Below are 19,198 nucleotides of genomic sequence, written 5' to 3'. Positions count from 1 at the left end.
ATTGGCTGGTATACCTAAATTTCCAATGGGGAAATGTATTCTTTGTGGGCCTGGAGCATTTATCATGATGTAATTAGGCAGGAAGAAGAAGGAAAAAACACTAAATCCCCTAAGCTTGGGGCTTTATTGTGTGGACGTGTGACATTGTTTGTGAATTCTGTCTGTTGAAATGAGGTCAGAAGGTACAGAAATGAATGTTTTTAGGGGCTGAGAGTCTGTGGTCATTGTGGATATTTTTGAAGGGAACCCTGAAAAGTGCCAAACTCTCTGGGCTGTATAGGTATGGGGCATGCCGCCCCGCCAAGGCGTAACTTGGCGGGATGGCATACCGTACCTGCCATCCCAATTAAACATTTAAACTATTGCTTTTGCAACTGTATAATCTTTGTGGAAAATCGATCCAAATGATTGCCTCTTAACATTGTTAAAGCTGTCTATTCCTGGTTATTGGCAACTTTCATATTTTGTCATAAACTGTTTTCTCTAACACTGCACCAAACTACATGGCTCACTTATACGCTGACTGAAGTGTGCATCTCTGTAAGAACCAATCACTGCATTGGCCTCGTTAATAAAGTTTTGGGGCAACACCCTTACTGTGTTACTCACTGGGCATATTTGTTAATTTCACTAGCAGGATGTGCAGCTCATCTGGGATAGCTGCTAGAGTCGGTGTCCAGATGGATAAAATAATACAGAGGTCATGAATTGCTCACTTGTACGCTGACTGAGGTTTAAGTGTCAGAGAACACTTAGATGGCAGCAGTAGAGTGTCTCTCTCTCCAGGGTGCAGTGTCTAGCGATAATTTCATATGAGCACACCCCAGTCAATACGCATATATGCTAAATTGTATTCACACAAACATTCAGGTTACAGGTTTTGAAAATGAATGAAATCAGGAAATTTGTTTTCTTCCCTGTGACAAAATTCAAACCCTTACACAGCCACAACAGTTAAGGTAACACAGTACACACTACTCACCCCAGTTTCTGTAGTTTACAGTTTGGACTCATCAGTCCAGCACAGAGCAGCTTCACTCCTGAATCTCCCAGGTTATTGCAGCTGAGGTCCAGTCTCTCTAGTTTACAGTTTGGACTCATCAGTCCAGCACAGAGCAGCTTCACTCCTGAATCTCCCAGGTTATTGTCGCTGAGGTCCAGATCTCTCAGGGGTGAGTTCGATGACTGGAGAGCTGAGGCCACAATATCGCAGGACTCCTCTGTGATGTTACAGTTGTTCACTCTGCAGAGAGTTAATATACTATATTATGAATATTGTTTCTTTACTGTCAATTTTTGTTTAATACCACAATTTAAAATAAAGAAAACATTTCGCCAGTTCACCTAAGTTTCATTTATTTCAGACATGCACTTGATAAGATGAATGTATGCTCACGAGAGAAATGGCTCCACAGCCAACAAGTCCCTTCTCTCTCGTGCACTCTGTGTGCTGTAATCTCTTTCTCTCTCCCTATGAAAATCCTGTAATGTCTACTCTGTGGGGTCTGTGTCCAAGGTGTATGACTATTTAGTGTATAACACAGCACACCACAAAGAATGCACTGACTTTCTGAGAGCTGTATTGTAGTGTACCACCCAACCCTTCCAGGCATCTAAAATGCATTTTTAACATTCCAAACGTTCACTCAATCATTGACCAATAAAACGCAAGTTGGTGGTGTGCTGGCTTAATGTATGGAGAAAGTAGTAAAGGATGAACACTTTTTTTTTGACTGTTCCCAGGCTTTTCACTGAAGCCTCCCTGCTCTCATAGGAAGCGCAGTTGTTATAATTACAAATTTCACAAATAATTCATCTTCAGTTTGATGACAGAATGTAATTCATTCAGGATTAGAAATAATCCACTTCACTGAGGCTACTGTGTCAGTTTAGTCACATGATCAGTTCTAAATGACGCTGTTAGCTCCATACAGATGCACTGCAAAAATAGCTGCCATTGGACTGCGTAAATGAGCACAGCTTGCATTTGAAACAGTCAAACTGAAATTAAATATTTCTCACATCTGTGTCATGCATTCACATGTGTGCCGCATTCCTAACGCCACCAAAATAGCGAAATTTGCTATGAGTTAAGACCTGGTCTGGACTGGTTCAAATGGAAACACATTATTCAACACAGAACTTGCGCATCTGGGCATACATAAAAACATTCTTTTACCGCTAAAAATTTGTATTCTGTCATTGCAACAAGATAAAGCCAACAATTGTCGAAGTTATGCCAGTACAGCTGTGAAAAATACTGCTCACTTAACACTTAAATAAAGAAGAGGAATTTTAAAAAATGATACCATGTCATTCTACTGTCAATATCTGGGCATTAATATGGAATAAATATACAACCTTACCATTGGTTTTACGCGTAGATATGTCCCTTTCAAGACTGAGTGGTCATATATTGTCTTGCACAATTCGTTTGTGAAATATACACTTATTTGTGATGCCTGGGCACCATCCAAAATAGCTGTGCTAATATTTTGAATTTGAGTGTAATGTAACTGTAATGTAAGCGTTCATTGGTTGCTAAGTAGTCATTGTGTTTAATGCATCGGATGTGACCTGAACTGGAACATAGTGGTGGACAGTTGAATTTGTTTTAATGTCGTTCAATTCCCATACAAGGAAACATTACATACCGTAGAGTACAGGAAAACATACAAGAATTAATGATTACACATTTAGGTACTGTTCCACATTGTGTGATAATGTTTTTGCCTTATTTTTAATCTAATATGAATGATTCATCTTAAACCTTCAAAAGGGGCACGTTTATATGTTTATAACAGAAAAAAAGCATTTAATAAATTTTTGGAGAAATTTTGGATATGTTTCAGGACACTAGATATTTTAGGCCTCTGTACCGATGGAAATCTTGTAATTCCCACTTGAAAATGATAACAGTGAGTTTCGTCAGATAAAACAATTGATTTGTAGTGAAATACATGATTTACAGCAATGCATAATTTAGACATTTTGGATAGTTTTGGAGACACTGGGTACACTACTTAGTTTTTGCTTCATAAATCCATAGTAGTTCTACATATCCACCCTTAGATTTTATGAACTTGTGGTCAAGGAGTTTTTGATCCAGGCTCACGTATAGCGTAACCTGTTTTATATATGGGTTCTCTCTGAATTTGCTCTTTTTTGCAATGAAATACAATTTTGATTATTTTGCCTAGACACTTGCATTTGTGGCACGTTATTTCTTCCTACATTATGAATATGAACAAATCTTAGTTAGTATTGTAAATGGTACAAATGTCTTTCTTCATTTAAGCCATTATTCAAGTCTCTGTGATGCTCACGTCTGGAGTTATAAAGCTTTAAATAAGGTACCCCGTGAATGGTCAACGATTGGGCAGATTTGGCATGCGCGCAAAGGGTTTAAATGAGGGCACTAACTGTTAAAATGATCCAGAAGTTATCATTTATACCAAATTTCACTTCCCAGACAATTTTATTGTACTTTACTCTCACTAGAAATATTAAGTGTGAAAATACGCTGTCAATCATCTACATAATACTCACGTGGCCTTCCTGCAGTTCCTGACTACTGGTACCAGTCTCTGATGACCTGCTGCTGATGTGTTGTAGTCCTTCGAGTCAAACTCATCCAGGATCTCCTCTGACATCAGTAACACAAAGGCCAGAGCTGAACACTGGTCTGGTTCCAGCTTTTTATCAGAAAGTTTTCCTGATCTCAGGGAATTCTGGATTTCCTCCACTAGGGAGTTGTCATTCAGTTCACTGAGACAGTGGAACAGATTGATGGTCCTCTCTGCTGAAGATTCCTCTCTGATCCTCTCTTTAATGTACTGGACTGTTTCCTCAATGCTCTGTGATCTGCTTTCTGTCTGTGTCTGTAGGTCTGGTACAGGTGATCTGCGTCCTGTCTGTGTCAGTAGTCCCCCTAAGAGCTTCTGAATGGACTCCAGAGAGAGGCCAAGAAGGAATCTGAGGAAAAGGTCCAGGTGTCCATTCTTACTCTTTGAGGCCTGATCCACTGCAGTCCTGTGTAACTCAGACAGCTGCACTCTGCCACTGTGAGATTTTGATTCTTCTGCTCTGAGTACATTTCTGTTCCCATTTACACATGAATGAAACACAAACAAGGCAGTCAGATACTCCTGAATGCTCAGATGCACAAAGCAGTAGACCTTCTCCTGATACAACCCACACTCCTCTTTAAAGATCTCTGTGCACACCCCAGAGTACACTGAAGCTTCACTGACATCAATGCCACTCTCTCTCAGGTCCTCTTCATAGAATATCAGATTGCCCTTTTCCAGCTGTAGAAAAGCCAGCTGCCCAAGTTTCAGGATGATTTCTGTATCTGATGCTGACATCTTCTTTGAGTCTGTCTCATCAGTGCCATGATACTTCTGATTCTTCACATCAGTCTGAATGAGCAGGAAGTGTGTGTACATTTCAGTCAGAGTTTTGGGCAGATCTCCACTCTCTGTTTCACCCAACATTGTCCCCAGAACAGTAGCAGAAATCCAGCAGAAGACAGGTATGTGACACATGATGTAGAGACTCCTGGATGACTTTATGTGTGAGATAATTCTGCTGGCCTGGTTCTGATCTCTGATTCTCTTCCTGAAGTACCCCTCCTTCTGTGGGTCATTGAACCCGCGTACCTCTGTCACTCGGTGGACACACTCAGGAGGGATCTGATTGGCTGCTGCTGGTCGGGAGGTGATCCAGAGGAGAGCAGAGGGAAGCAAATTCCCCTTAATGAGGTTGGTCAGCAGCACATCCACTGATGATGATTCTGTTATATCACAGCAGATCTCATTACCTTGGAAATCTAGAGGAAGTCGAAACTCATCCAGACCATCAAAGATAAACACCACTTTGACCTCATCACCTTCAACACTTTGGCTCTCTTTCAGTTGTGAAAAGTAGTGCTGCAGAAGTTGCATCAGACTGAATGCTCTTTCCTTCTTCAAATTCAGATCTCGGAAAGGAAGAGTGAAGATGAAATCAACGTCCTGATTGGCTTTTCCTTCTGCCCAGTCCAGAATGAACTTCTGCACAGAGACAGTTTTCCCAATGCCAGCGATGCCCTTTGTAAGCACAGTTCTGATGGGTTTCTTTTGTCCAGGTAAAGGCTTAAAGATGTCATTGCAGAGGATTGCAGTCTCCTGTGTGTTTTGTCTCTTGGATGCTGTCTCAATCTGTCTGACCTCGTGTTCATTATTGACCCCCCCACTTCCCCCCTCTGTGATGTAGAGCTCTGTATAGATCTCATTGAGGAGGGTTGGGTTGCTCTGCTTTGCTAAACCTTCAAATATGCATTCAAACTTCCTCTTTAGACAAGCTTTAAGTGCCTTCTGGGCTATTTTTATGGATTCATCTGAAGAGACAATATGAGAAACAATTATGTTTAAAATGTGATAAACATTTCCCATTCAATAACAGATTTTCTAAAAACTACCAATAAAAATACTAATAGGCTCATTCTTAACAGCATTTTACACATATCACAGTTACATAAGTCTAACAGTATGTTATGCCTCTCACAAAGTGTTGTACATACCTCAGACAGTATGTTACACACCTCTCTCACAGTGTGTTACACACTTCCACACAGTATTACATTACTCTGAAATATAATCCATCATAAATGCAACATATCAGCAAGGAAGCACACACTTTTGCATTTGTACACTACGGATGAAGGGAAAAAACATTAAAACACTGAAAATGGGTTGTTCAAATGTGCTTCTATACTTCATGTCTCTGGTTTTAGTTACATGGTAATTTAAAAATATAATATTGTTATCCTGAGTGCTCTTTAGCCCTGGATACAACCTTGGGGCAGTCTGTCTAATGGGACAGTGGTTTAGTCACTGGCTTTTGAGCACAATATTCCTGCTTTGAATCACCCTCAAGGACATTTAATCTCATGTACATTTACTTACTCCCATAATCACTGCTTCATGCTATAATTTCATTGAAATGCCTTTGTATGCGCATTGGTTGTGACACTTTCTATATGTAATGTTGTCAATGTAAAACACTATTATGGAAGTGTGGATGCTATAGCTAATTCCAGCATTTGAATGGACACACATTCGCAATGAGAGAAAACTCTTACTGCGCTGCTCATCTCTCTCCAGTGAGTCAGTGAGATCCTTCTGCTTCATGTTCCTCAGGATGTGGAGTGTGATCTTCAGAGACCTCTCACTGCCACAGGTCTCCAGCAACTTCTCAACTATGTACCGGGCCTCAGGATCCTTCTGCTTGCTCTCAATGCATTCTGGGTAACCTTCAATTCGATGACTTTTGAACAATTCCTTCATCTTCATAAACTTAACCAGTACAGAAGGATCTTCAGGCAGACTCTTTAAGCATTCTGGACAATCCTGACTCAAATGGTTCTGAAACTGTTTCAACTTATCATCCTTCTTCAGCTTCATTAAAGTGCGCAGGAGAGACTGAAATAAACACATGAAGAAGAGTGCTGTATCAGTGTGAAATAAACACATGAAGAGGTGTGCTGTATCAGTGTGAAATAAACACATGAAGAGGTGTGCTGTATCAGTGTGAAATAAACACATGAAGAGATGTGCTGTATCAGTGTGAAATAATCTCATGAAGAGGTGGGTTGGTGAGTATGTCAATTCATCATAATAGGACCATTAATCATATTATTATCAAATAATAATTAAATAAATGTTACAAAAATGTTACCAGATGGATGGATAGAATTTTGTCTTGTTTGTTTTTTCCCTTAACCTTTATTTTACCTTTATTATTTAGGTTGGCCCAGTGTACAATATTTAGTTACACGAATTTGGTAATTTTGTTATTGTATTTGAATATAAAATGTAGTAATATTATTTCATTCATTTTTATTATTATATTTAGAGATTTAGAGAAAAAATAGAGTGAAAATATTTGTTGGCTGAATATCTCAATATTAATGTAAGTCAATATTGTCAAATCAAAGTTAATACAACTTATTTATCGTTGCTCAGCCAACATTAAATAATTGTCGCTGGATCATAGAGTTTGTAGTGCACAGAACCTTGAAGGTACAGCGAACTGAAAAGTGCTATTGTATACAGTTACTTTAAACGTTTTAGTTGGGAGAACCAAACTTTTTTTACAGCGTGTGTTGTAGTACAGTTGCTCAAATAAACGCAACAGGACCCTTGTTTTGTGTTGAGTGTTTTTGACAGCCAGAAAAGAGACAAATAGAGTTACTAGAGATACTACTTTTAAACTGGAAGCATTCAATTCAGCTAGTAAATGCTAGCTGAATTGAATGCTTCCAGTTTAAAAGTCTCAGTTGGGAGTCTTCCTCTGCTGTCATTTGTGGAACCTGCTAAAGGAATCTGGACTTTCTGTGAGGCAGGGAGGATCAGGCAGCACTCCAGAACTGGATTTGATGTTAAGTTGTGTCTTTAGAAGAGTTAACCCCTTAAACCCCACTTAAAATCCAGGGCTTTTTGTAGGAACCTCCCCTGTCTTAAAGAAACCTCATTATCTCCATGCAGTACTATTATCTCCAAAGATGAAACTATATGCAGTCCAGACATGGTTCAAAGCTTGAAATAAAGAGAACATTTCTACCAAAATAACCCCTGATCACACGGGAGTCTTGCTCTGTAAACATACAGGACATATTCATCCTGAAAAACAAAGAAGAAATCAAAAAATGTTTTGTATTTTCTTCATTCTGTACTGATTATATATATCTCAGATACTGGATGAAACCAGATTTCTTTTTACAATCGTACCCTAGGATGTATACAACACCAATAAAAAGTGGATTTAACAAAGCGGTAAAATTTGACATGCGTTTTCCCAAAGGTGGGCCCAGATATCTTGAAAACCTCTCCAGATTGGAATATTGTGTAAATCTTTTTTCCCAGCCCTGTTCCACCTCCAGATGCTAAATTAATAAACACTAAAATAATACAATGCACACAAACTTTAGAGAGTTCCGCTTTCTGCATTTTCAATTTTAACATTGAAAGCTTTGCTAACGACTCATTGGATGCACACGCAAAATGACATGTATAGAAGTGCACTTTACTTTAAAAAAAATTTTGTGTTTAAAAACACAAAATTCTGCGTATATATCCTTCGCTAGTAGCTCACTGGGTAGCGTGGCTGCCTGCAGCACTTTTGGAAGTGTGCAGGCAGCTTCGAGCCCCCCTCTGACTCATGAAAACCTCTTGGTCATTACACTGCCTTGCTGGATAACTGAAAATAAAACATTGAACTATTGTTTTTGCACCTGTATAATCTTGCCAGGAATGTCATTCATATTTCTGTATTTACAGAACTACAAATAAAATATACCCACACTTTACACAGTTCCGTGTTTGGCATTTTTGGCATCACAAGGAGGAAAATGACAAATATATAAAATCGAATCATTAACTATTTATAATAATATAGTGCCCTTTATAGTACTTCAGTATCTTTTATGCAAAGCATTTGCCAATAATCAAAGCTCTACTAAAGTGTGCACTAAGCTTCCACTCATGCGCTACGTGAAAACGCAAAGTGAAAGTAAGTCAGTATGCAATAGAATAGCTAAGCTGTAGTTTCAGCTAGAAGGACGGCGTAAGCTACGTTCGAAAGCTACAGTATGTAAATGAGCTTGAAGAACTCAACACTGTATGATTACTGTAACATATATGAGGCTTCCAAACAGGGGAAAAAGTCATGATGGGTTGATCTTAGAGAGGGCAGCTGTAGTTTTCATTTAGGTCATTTACTTGGCACTGGAATGTCTAATTGCAATCTCTTTTTTTTTGATCATAATGTAAAAAGTAGTTTTTTTAATTTATTTATTTATTTTTTTCACTTTTTGCTTTTGACAATCTATTTAAGTGCATAGCTGAAAATCTGATATAGTACATAAAAGCTGACTTAAAAAAAATAGCTGAGACAGATTTATAAAATCTCTTATGGAAATGAAGTAGATACCCTAATTGACTTAACACAGGGAATGTATGGTAACATGAAATGTGTGCTGTAGCAAATAATAGAGTTTGAATGTCCTTAGCTTAGGTGTATGTAAACGTTTGGCCACAACTATGTATTCTATATATGGTATATGATACATGCATTATATATTCAAATGAAACTTAAACACAAATTCATTAAAAACAATTGAAAAAAACAGAACTCACCTGTCTTGTAAAAGATAATTTCTCTGAACTCGTCTCTTCTAAAGAGCAGGGCTGGAGAGACTGCAATATCCTGCGAACAAAACAGCATCCAGTTAAATTCACCCTCATACTGCAGCTCTAAGTCACAGCACATAGAGACAGAGCTTCCAGTTAAACTCATCTTCTTACTGCAGCTCTAACTCACAGCACATAGAGACAGAGCTTCCAGTTAAACTCATCCTCTTACTGCAGCTCTAACTCACATCACACGAAGACAGAGCTTCCAGTTAAACTCATCCTCTTACTGCAGCTCTAACTCACAGCACATGGAGACAGAGCTTCCAGTTAAACTCATCCTCTTACTGCAGCTCTAACTCACAGCACATGGAGACAGAGCTTCCAGTTAAACTCATCCTCTTACTGCAGCTCTAACTCACAGCACATGGAGACAGAGCTTCCAGTTAAACTCATCCTTTTACTGCAGCTCTAACTCACAGCACATGGAGACAGAGCTTCCAGTTAAACTCATCCTCTTACTGCAGCTCTAACTCACATCACAAATGAATGACAAAATACACCTCCACCTGAATGTGATATAAATCACAAGCCTACAGCTATATGTGCAATAATAACCCCCACCTAGATCTGAAAGTCTTAATACAGCCACCAACAACAGAAAGGTGCCAGTAACACTGAAGTATAATTAAACAGTATTGTCAATTTGAACCTCTTTAATTACCTTTGATCACCTGTGACCTCTCCTCTGAATTTGAATGGATGATCCATTGAACGATCACTCTTCATAGACAGACAGCTGGGTACAGGTGACCCTGCTCTTTCTACCTGGACCCTGTGAACAAAACATGGAGACACAACATCCAGTTAAACTCATCCTCTTACTGCAGCTCTAACTCACAGCACATGGAGACAGAGCTTCCAGTTAAACTCATCCTCTTACTGCAGCTCCAACTCACAGCACAAGGAGACAGAGCTTCCAGTTAAACTCATCCACTTACTGCAGCTCTAACTCACAGCACATGGAGACAGAGCTTCCAGTTAAACTCATCCACTTACTGCAGCTCTAACTCACAGCACATGGAGACAGAGCTTCCAGTTAAACTCACCCTCTTACTGCAGCTCCAACTCACAGCACATGGAGACAGAGCTTCCAGTTAAACTCACCCTCTTACTGCAGCTCCAACTCACAGCACATGGAGACAGAGCTTCCAGTTAAACTCATCCTCAAAGTGCAGATTAAAATCGAGCCCTTACTCCCAAACACACCAGAAATAAAATCAGAAAGCATTTTAAAAACGTTTAAATAGAAGCTGATTTATTGTGTTTGTGTGATATTCCACTGTGGATGGTCAAGAGTAATATTTGGCATAGGTGCAATAAGTTATAAATGTAAAAGACAATCCTCTATCTGCAGCTCTAATTCAGAGCACATGGAGACAGAGCTTCCAGTTAAACTCATCCTCTTACTGCAGCTCTAACTCACAGCACATGGAGACAGAGCTTCTAGTTAAACTCATCCTCTTACTGCAGCTCTAACTCACAGCACATGGAGACAGAGCTTCCAGTTAAACTCATCCTCTTACTGCAGCTCTAACTCACAGCACATGGAGACAGAGCTTCCAGTTAAACTCATCCTCTTACTGCAGCTCTAACTCACATCACAAATGAATGACAAAATACACCTCCACCTGAATGTGATATAAATCACAAGCCTACAGCTATATGTGCAATAATAACCCCCACCTAGATCTGAAAGTCTTAATACAGCCACCAACAACAGAAAGGTGCCAGTAACACTGAAGTATAATTAAACAGTATTGTCAATTTGAACCTCTTTAATTACCTTTGATCACCTGTGACCTCTCCTCTGAATTTGAATGGATGATCCATTGAACGATCACTCTTCATAGACAGACAGCTGGGTACAGGTGACCCTGCTCTTTCTACCTGGACCCTGTGAACAAAACATGGAGACACAACATCCAGTTAAACTCATCCTCTTACTGCAGCTCTAACTCACAGCACATGGAGACAGAGCTTCCAGTTAAACTCATCCTCTTACTGCAGCTCCAACTCACAGCACAAGGAGACAGAGCTTCCAGTTAAACTCATCCACTTACTGCAGCTCTAACTCACAGCACATGGAGACAGAGCTTCCAGTTAAACTCATCCTCTTACTGCAGCTCTAACTCACAGCACATGGAGACAGAGCTTCCAGTTAAACTCACCCACTTACTGCAGCTCTAACTCACAGCACATGGAGACAGAGCTTCCAGTTAAACTCATCCTCTTACTGCAGCTCTAACTCACAGCACATGGAGACAGAGCTTCCAGTTAAACTCATCCTCTTACTGCAGCTCTAACTCACAGCACATGGAGACAGAGCTTCCAGTTAAACTCATCCTCTTACTGCAGCTCTAACTCACAGCACATGGAGACAGAGCTTCCAGTTAAACTCATCCTCTTACTGCAGCTCCAACTCACAGCACAAGGAGACAGAGCTTCCAGTTAAACTCATCCACTTACTGCAGCTCTAACTCTCAGCACATGGAGACAGAGCTTCCAGTTAAACTCATCCTCTTACTGCAGCTCTAACTCACAGCACATGGAGACAGAGCTTCCAGTTAAACTCATCCTCTTCCTGCAGCTCTAACTCACAGCACATGGAGACAGAGCTTCCAGTTAAACTCATCCTCTTACTGCAGCTCTAACTCACAGCACATGGAGACAGAGCTTCCAGTTAAACTCATCCACTTACTGCAGCTCTAACTCACAGCACATGGAGACAGAGCTTCCAGTTAAACTCATCCTCTTACTGCAGCTCTAACTCACAGCACATGGAGACAGAGCTTCCAGTTAAACTCATCCACTTACTGCAGCTCTAACTCACAGCACATGGAGACAGAGCTTCCAGTTAAACTCATCCTCTTACTGCAGCTCTAACTCACAGCACATGGAGACAGAGCTTCCAGTTAAACTCATCCTCTTACTGCAGCTCTAACTCACAGCACATGGAGACAGAGCTTCCAGTTAAACTCATCCTTTTACTGCAGCTCTAACTCACAGCACATGGAGACAGAGCTTCCAGTTAAACTCATCCTCTTACTGCAGCTCTAACTCACAGCACATGGAGACAGAGCTTCCAGTTAAACTCATCCTCTTACTGCAGCTCTAACTCACATCACAAATGAATGACAAAATACACCTCCACCTGAATGTGATATAAATCACAAGCCTACAGCTATATGTGCAATAATAACCCCCACCTAGATCTGAAAGTCTTAATACAGCCACCAACAACAGAAAGGTGCCAGTAACACTGAAGTATAATTAAACAGTATTGTCAATTTGAACCTCTTTAATTACCTTTGATCACCTGTGACCTCTCCTCTGAATTTGAATGGATGATCCATTGAACGATCACTCTTCATAGACAGACAGCTGGGTACAGGTGACCCTGCTCTTTCTACCTGGACCCTGTGAACAAAACATGGAGAGACAACATCCAGTTAAACTCATCCTCTTACTGCAGCTCTAACTCACAGGACATGGAGACAGAGCTTCCAGTTAAACTCATCCTCTTACTGCAGCTCTAACTCACAGCACATGGAGACAGAGCTTCCAGTTAAACTCATCCTCAAAGTGCAGATTAAAATCGAGCCCTTACTCCCAAACACACCAGAAATAAAATCAGAAAGCATTTTAAAAACGTTTAAATAGAAGCTGATTTATTGTGTTTGTGTGATATTCCACTGTGGATGGTCAAGAGTAATATTTGGCATAGGTGCAATAAGTTATAAATGTAAAAGACAATCCTCTATCTGCAGCTCTAATTCAGAGCACATGGAGACAGAGCTTCCAGTTAAACTCATCCTCTTACTGCAGCTCTAACTCACAGCACATGGAGACAGAGCTTCCAGTTAAACTCATCCTCTTACTGCAGCTCTAACTCACAGCACATTAAATATCTGATTTATGCATTTATACCTCTTCCTCTCAGTGCTGAGGGTTCCTCCTTTGGTGTCTGGCTCCTCTGAAAGACTCATTTTATAAACATCGCCCCCTATCTCAGGAGACTGGAACACATCTGACCAGTTTAGACCATGTGGGTTCAATCCCAAACCAGCCAAGCTGCAAACACACAAAATGAGAACACACTGAACACACAGAGACACGCATATACAACACGCCGCGGTGTTGACAGTAAGCAATCCAGAACTGAAATGGGCCCTAAACATGTTCTAAACAGCCACCTCAAATGTTTTTGCACCATTGATAATGATGAACAATTGTATTGCAGGAATGTCAGTGGTAAACTATATATTGATTTTCCAACTTCCTAAATATTTTTTATTAACGATTCAATGGAATCAACCAAAATATTTCAGATCATACATTTATTTCCAGAAAATAAGTGTCACAATTATTGACACCCCTGGGTTCATTGAAATAGTTATTTATTTTCCTTTACATGTTTCACTTGTTTTATTATTATTACTATATTATGTATACTCTGTATACGACACTCACCACTTTATTAGGTACACCTGTTCAACTGCTCGTTCACGCAAATATCTAATCAGCCAATCACGTGGCAGCAACTCAATGCATTTAGGCATGTAGACATGGTCAAGACGATCTGCTGAAATTCAAACCAAGCATCAGAATGGGGAAGAAAGGTGATTTAAGTGACTTTGAATGTGGCATGGTTGTTGGTGCCAGACGGGCTGGTTTGAGTATTTCAGAAACTGCTGATCTACTGGGATTTTCACGCACAACAATCTCTGTAGGATTTACAGAGAAAGGAAAAAGAGAAAATATCCAGTGAGCAGCAGTTCTCTGGGCAAAAATGCCTTGTTGATGGCAGAGGTCAGAGGAGAATAGCCAGACTGGTTCGAGCTGAATGAAAGGCAACAGTAACTCAAATAACCACTCGTTACAACCGAGGTATGCTGAAGAGCATCTCTGAACGCACAACATGTTGAACCTTGAAGCAGATGGGCTACAGCAGCAGAAGACCAACCTGGTACTAGCAGGGTGTACCTAATGGCCGGTGAGTGTATGTATACTATGTAAAGTATGTATACTTGGCTTTTTCTGCTTCTTTTGTACTCACTGTCTGCTGCTGTAACACCCGAATAAAGTGTCATCTTATCTTATCTTTTCTTATCAGTAGTTTGTTCACCCTCCCCTTGCAAGGATAACGACACTGAGTCTTTGTATATAATGTCTAAAAAGACTGGAGAACACATTGGGAAAGATCTCAGACCTTTCCTCCATCCAATTCTTTAATACCTCTGGGTCTTTGCTTCAGAACTGTCCTGTTCAATTAAAACTGCAGGTTTCCAATATAGTTCAAGTCTGGAGACTGTAGCCATTGCAAAAAGGGGCTTTACATTACATTACATTACGGGCATTTAGCAGACGCTGTTATCCAGAGCGACGTACAAGTGCATTGGTTCACGATGTAGAGGTGCAAAAGAAACACACTAGAGTGAAGTAAGGATCGTAGTGCCAGAAGTGACCATATCGATCAGGACTCCAACCCTGTAGAGTAACCTATTGAGCAAACAACAATCCTATCAAGTACAAACTAGCACTGGAATCACATTTGCCTAATCAGACAAAAACAACAACAACAACAACAACAACAACAATCCTGCCAAATAAACTAACGTAATCGTATTATCCTAGCTAGGTACATTGAGCTAAACTATAGGCTAGGGAGGGGTGGTTAATTAATGGGGCTTAAGTGGTTAATTAATTAGTTATTTGTGAATATTAATGTGTGAACGAGGTCACTATTTGCTGGAAGATCCACTAGCAACTTTCAGTCTGCTGGCAGAGGCAACCAGTTTTTTTGGCTAAAATGTCCTGGTACCTGGGTAGAGTTCATGATGCTACTGTCCTTAACAAGGGCCCCAGAACCAGTGGGAGCAGAACAGCCCCATAACATTAAAGGTCCCCCACCATATTTAACAGTAGGTATGTGACTTGTTTCTGTACACACCTCCCTAAATCAACACCAAACCCATATCCTTTGTATGATATACCGGCCACTTTATTAGGTATACCTGCTTGTTAATGCAAATACCCTACTCCACCAAACAGCAAATCATGTGACTGCAACTCAATATATAAAGTATGCAGACATAGTGAAGATGTTCAGTTTTTTGTTTGAGCAAATATTGTAATGGACAAGATGTGTGTTCTAAGCGACTTTGACTGTGGCATGACTGTCTGTGCCAGATGGATGGTGCCAGACGTAGTGGTTTCAGCATCACAGAAACAGCTGCCCTCCTGGGATTTTCATGCAGCACAGTCTCTAGAGTTTACAGAGAATGCTGTGATGAACAAAAAACACCTTGTTAATGAGAGATCAAAGGAGAATGGGCAGACTAGTTCAAGCTAACAGAAAGGCCACAAATGAAATAACAGCTATGCTTGGCCAAAGAGCTCTAATGTCATCACTCTGGAGCACAGTATATGAGACAATTTACATTCTCGAAACTGTCGATTACTCCCAGTAAAACCATTTTTCCTGAAACCATTCCAAATAGCCTTTTGGCATGGAGGTAGCATCTAATTTTGGAGCATCTAAATGTAGCAATTAATAGAAACTAGGTGACGCCCCGATGCAGCCAAGTTCTGTAATTCTCCAACTGTGGCCACTGGATTGTTCTTTGCTCCCTGAACCATCTGAGCATGGGGCTAAGATACCCTAGCGCCCTCTACTGGACAGGTTTAACTCCAGTGGTTTTAAATTTATTAATATTTGGTTTCACAGTAGTAAGTCGTATATTTCTTTGTTTAGTTTTCGACCCATTTCCTTATTTTTGAAGGTCAACAACCATTTTCTCTTCATTTGTGAGTTTGTTGCTTTTGATGAAAAATGGATTTCATAAACAGGTTGCCTCAGTTTTAAACTCCAGTGAAGCAGCATGCAAAGGAAGAGCATGACAGTTCCTTTGGCCTGAGATCAGCATAATGTCTTTTATACATGCTGGTGTTGATCAGCTTCATCCCATATCTACATGCTGGTGTAAAGTTCACTCTGTTAGATTTTATTTTTAGCAATCTTTAAGGGTGCCTATTAACACCTATTAAGTCAGTATCTGAGATGCATGTATTTTGCTTGTTGGCGTATACCATATGCTAGCAACAATTTATAGCCGACTGATAGCCCTGTTATTGCGTTTCATGTAAAATTCTAAAACATTTGGCAACGTTAACTACCCATGCTTCCAGTCAGTGTTTCGACCGCACATTTACCCATAAACAATCCCCCTCACATACATTTAACAAACACGAACATGCTCGTGAGAAATCTTCTTGCAAAACATCCAAAAACGACCCAAATCAATAATTCATAAATGTATCATAAATCATTATTTCTTCTTAAGTAAGCCCAATTTTATCTCATTAAAGTCATTTTATCATGTATTCTCCATTTCTAGGTAGTTGTAATTCGATTCGAAATCGCTGCAGTACAATTTAAGTTGTATTTCAATTTCAACTTCAATCCAACTCAGGCAAAACGTAAATTCGGGCTGACGCTGTGGCTTTAAAATCAGACGCTTTCGTCATTTTAAGTAGACCTACATGCACAGCTACATGCTGCCATTTGTGGTTCATACAAGAAACGGCGTCTTAATGCAACTATAACCGCAGTTCTTTTCAGTTCTTGCTATTATTGAAGTAGTTGCTGAATTTATTATCATTGAAACTTTACGAATTCAAAAGAACAGAATTAATTGGTAAGGACATGGCCACTAGGTCTTTGTGAATTGAAACTAGTCAGAGTTGGATAGCAAATATGCAAATTAATACCTTTAAGCATCTTTTTAGCATGCTCTTGTATACGGAAGCTAATGTCTCGTTTCAAATAATAGAAGACCAACGATGAAAGCCCCATACGTGAATTACCACCGACTTTAACATGGCAGACATCAACTTAATTTGTCTTAATCCAAACTGTGTGAATACAGAGCAAAAATAACATTTTGACAACTAACCGGTCTGTCGTCGGCTACATTATGACACCTGCTACTGTAACAAAAACAGACCGAACATTTTTACAGTAGCAGGTGTCATAATGTAGCCGACGACAGGCTTGTGACATCCGTCATATTCAAATAGGTAAAATACCAAATAAATGCTAAAATAATCGTTAAACTTTCAAAAATGTATTTGAAAGGGTATTTTTTGTTTTTGGTCCCAAATGGGGAATTTGAAAAAAGCATATGAGGCAACTCCTGGTCTACTCCTCGGGCGCCATTTTATTGCCTGTTTTATTTCACTAAATTAAGCCTTATTGCGATCATAGCTACAGATTCCTATTTCTCCAAACACCCCTTCTCATCTAGCTTCTATTCCCCCCATCCCAATCCACAACAGACTACTTACTCAGTTCTTTTATCCAATTTAATTCATTTTTGCTGCATCCTCTTTGTCCTCCGTCTTCTAAATGACGTTTGAGTTTGAAACAGTTTCACTTTCTCTTTTGACTTAAAAATTTTTTTTTTTACTTCTTTACTAGTCTGCCTCACAGGACCCAGATCATAGACATATATACATAAGCCGCATTTCCACCGCAGGAACTTTCCCCAGGAACTAGGAACCTTTTGAGGAACTCAACCGCAGGAACCAGGGTCTAAATTAAGTTCCGGGGACTTTATTTTACCCCAAACTACTTACGAAAAGTACAGGAATGTTTGGGGTGGGGCGCAAGCACTGAACAATTCTGATTAGTCAAGTACTCGCAGCATTTTATTTCAACCACCATTTTTAAAAATCTGCAGCCGCAAACCGATTTATTATTTTCAAAATAATAACATGAATTCAAACATAGATGTAAACAAAGTTGTCGTGGGATCCCACTGCCAGGTAGGCCCCATCTGTGAAGCAGAGGATCAGGTGACTGTGCGGTATGGGTATACACTGAAAATATTTCCAACAGAAATGGACTGTGCTCTAATGCCTTGACCATAAAAATGATGACCATATAAAAATAAATTCAGAAACCACATTCATAAGATCATTAAATATGAGGCTATATGAAAAAAAAAAACATCTTCACTGAATGGAAGCCTTATATAAGGAATATTACAAACATTATTAAGATATATAGATATATATTACTTTATATATGCCTTCATTGCAATGTAAGTGAAATCCATTTATATTTTAAATATATTGATTTACTTTTTGGATTTGCCTCAGTGAGTTAAGTGCTTATCAACTATCTCACTTTAAAAGTGCATCTGATTGTAAATTCCTGTGTAATCAACCCGTACACCTGTGGTGATGTTTTACCCTAAGCGTACATAACAGTAGACTCAGTATACAGCAACATTTCACTGATGTAGGGAGTATGCCAAACTGTTGAAAATTCTTCAACTGCTTTTTTCTTTCTTTCACCTCATCTGAACTGAGAAAGACATACTTCGTAATTTATTAGAGAGAACTGGACATCGTTACCAATTAAAATGGAAGTCCTGTAAAAATACACATAATAAACTGTCTAAATGTGAAAAAGCAACTTCATACATATACATTTAGTTATATTAATACAGCCTTATTTTTTATATCAATTTTAAGACAAGCAACACCCTCGGAATTATCTCATCGCGACCCACTAAACCCAATGGCGCAGACGTTGCTTCCTAATTTCAAACTGCTTTCCTAATGGCTATTTTGCGTCCTGCAACTTGGGTTACAACTGTGAATATGTAGGGATTCCTGGACATGCTGTTAGCGACCACAATTTCTCATATTAACCTCAAATACACAAGACAGGACACTTATACAGTATGCTAGCAAATTTATGTCAAGTTCCATTCATTTATATGGGGCGGTCGATACAGGACCATGGGATTGTTTTGTTTAGGACAGGTTTAGGTCTCAGGTATTCCAGGAAGATGGATTGTCAGCTCACCTGTGAAAAATATTTGGTTATAGTTTTTAATGTTTTGAATCTGAATTTGTAAAACTAAACTTGAATATATTAGGTGTCAATTAGT

The 19,198-nt window shown here is 39.5% G+C and overlaps 1 protein-coding gene across 3 annotated transcripts; it reads right to left on the bottom strand.

Moving 5' to 3' along the window:
- Window positions 1-345: 345 nt before the first annotated feature.
- On the bottom strand, window positions 346-17,687 carry LOC118210037 (NACHT, LRR and PYD domains-containing protein 12-like). Of its 3 annotated transcripts, XM_035385862.1 has the most exons (9): window positions 17,583-17,687; window positions 13,164-13,307; window positions 12,543-12,653; window positions 11,020-11,130; window positions 9,898-10,008; window positions 9,180-9,249; window positions 6,125-6,464; window positions 3,550-5,380; window positions 346-1,243 (listed from the first exon to the last, which is right to left on the bottom strand). In XM_035385862.1, exons 2-9 carry the CDS (start codon window positions 13,220-13,222, stop codon window positions 979-981), a joined length of 2,898 nt encoding a protein of 965 aa, XP_035241753.1. In that variant the 5' UTR covers window positions 13,223-13,307; window positions 17,583-17,687; the 3' UTR covers window positions 346-978. The 3 variants fall into 3 exon arrangements, with proteins under 3 accessions (XP_035241753.1, XP_035241754.1, XP_035241755.1); XM_035385863.1 differs by lacking the exon at window positions 13,164-13,307 and having other exon boundaries at window positions 17,583-17,669; XM_035385864.1 differs by lacking the exons at window positions 9,898-10,008; window positions 11,020-11,130 and having other exon boundaries at window positions 347-1,243; window positions 17,583-17,686.
- Window positions 17,688-19,198: the final 1,511 nt, after the last annotated feature.

This window comes from Anguilla anguilla, chromosome 12 (genome assembly GCF_013347855.1).
Source record: "Anguilla anguilla isolate fAngAng1 chromosome 12, fAngAng1.pri, whole genome shotgun sequence".
NCBI classification, from domain to species: domain Eukaryota; kingdom Metazoa; phylum Chordata; class Actinopteri; order Anguilliformes; family Anguillidae; genus Anguilla; species Anguilla anguilla.
Note: the sequence above shows the minus strand (reverse complement) of the source record. Positions and strands in the feature narration are given on the sequence as shown.

Coding starts and splice junctions, on each gene's coding strand:
- LOC118210037 (XM_035385862.1), bottom strand. CDS start 13,222: ATGAGTCTTTCAGAGGAGCCAGACACCAAAGGAGGAACCCTCAGCACT. Junction 11,131..12,542: donor GAGGTCACAGGTGATCAAAG/GTAATTAAAGAG, acceptor TTTTGTTCACAG/GGTCCAGGTAGAAAGAGCAG. Junction 6,465..9,179: donor AATTATCTTTTACAAGACAG/GTGAGTTCTGTT, acceptor TGTTTATTTCAG/TCTCTCCTGCGCACTTTAAT.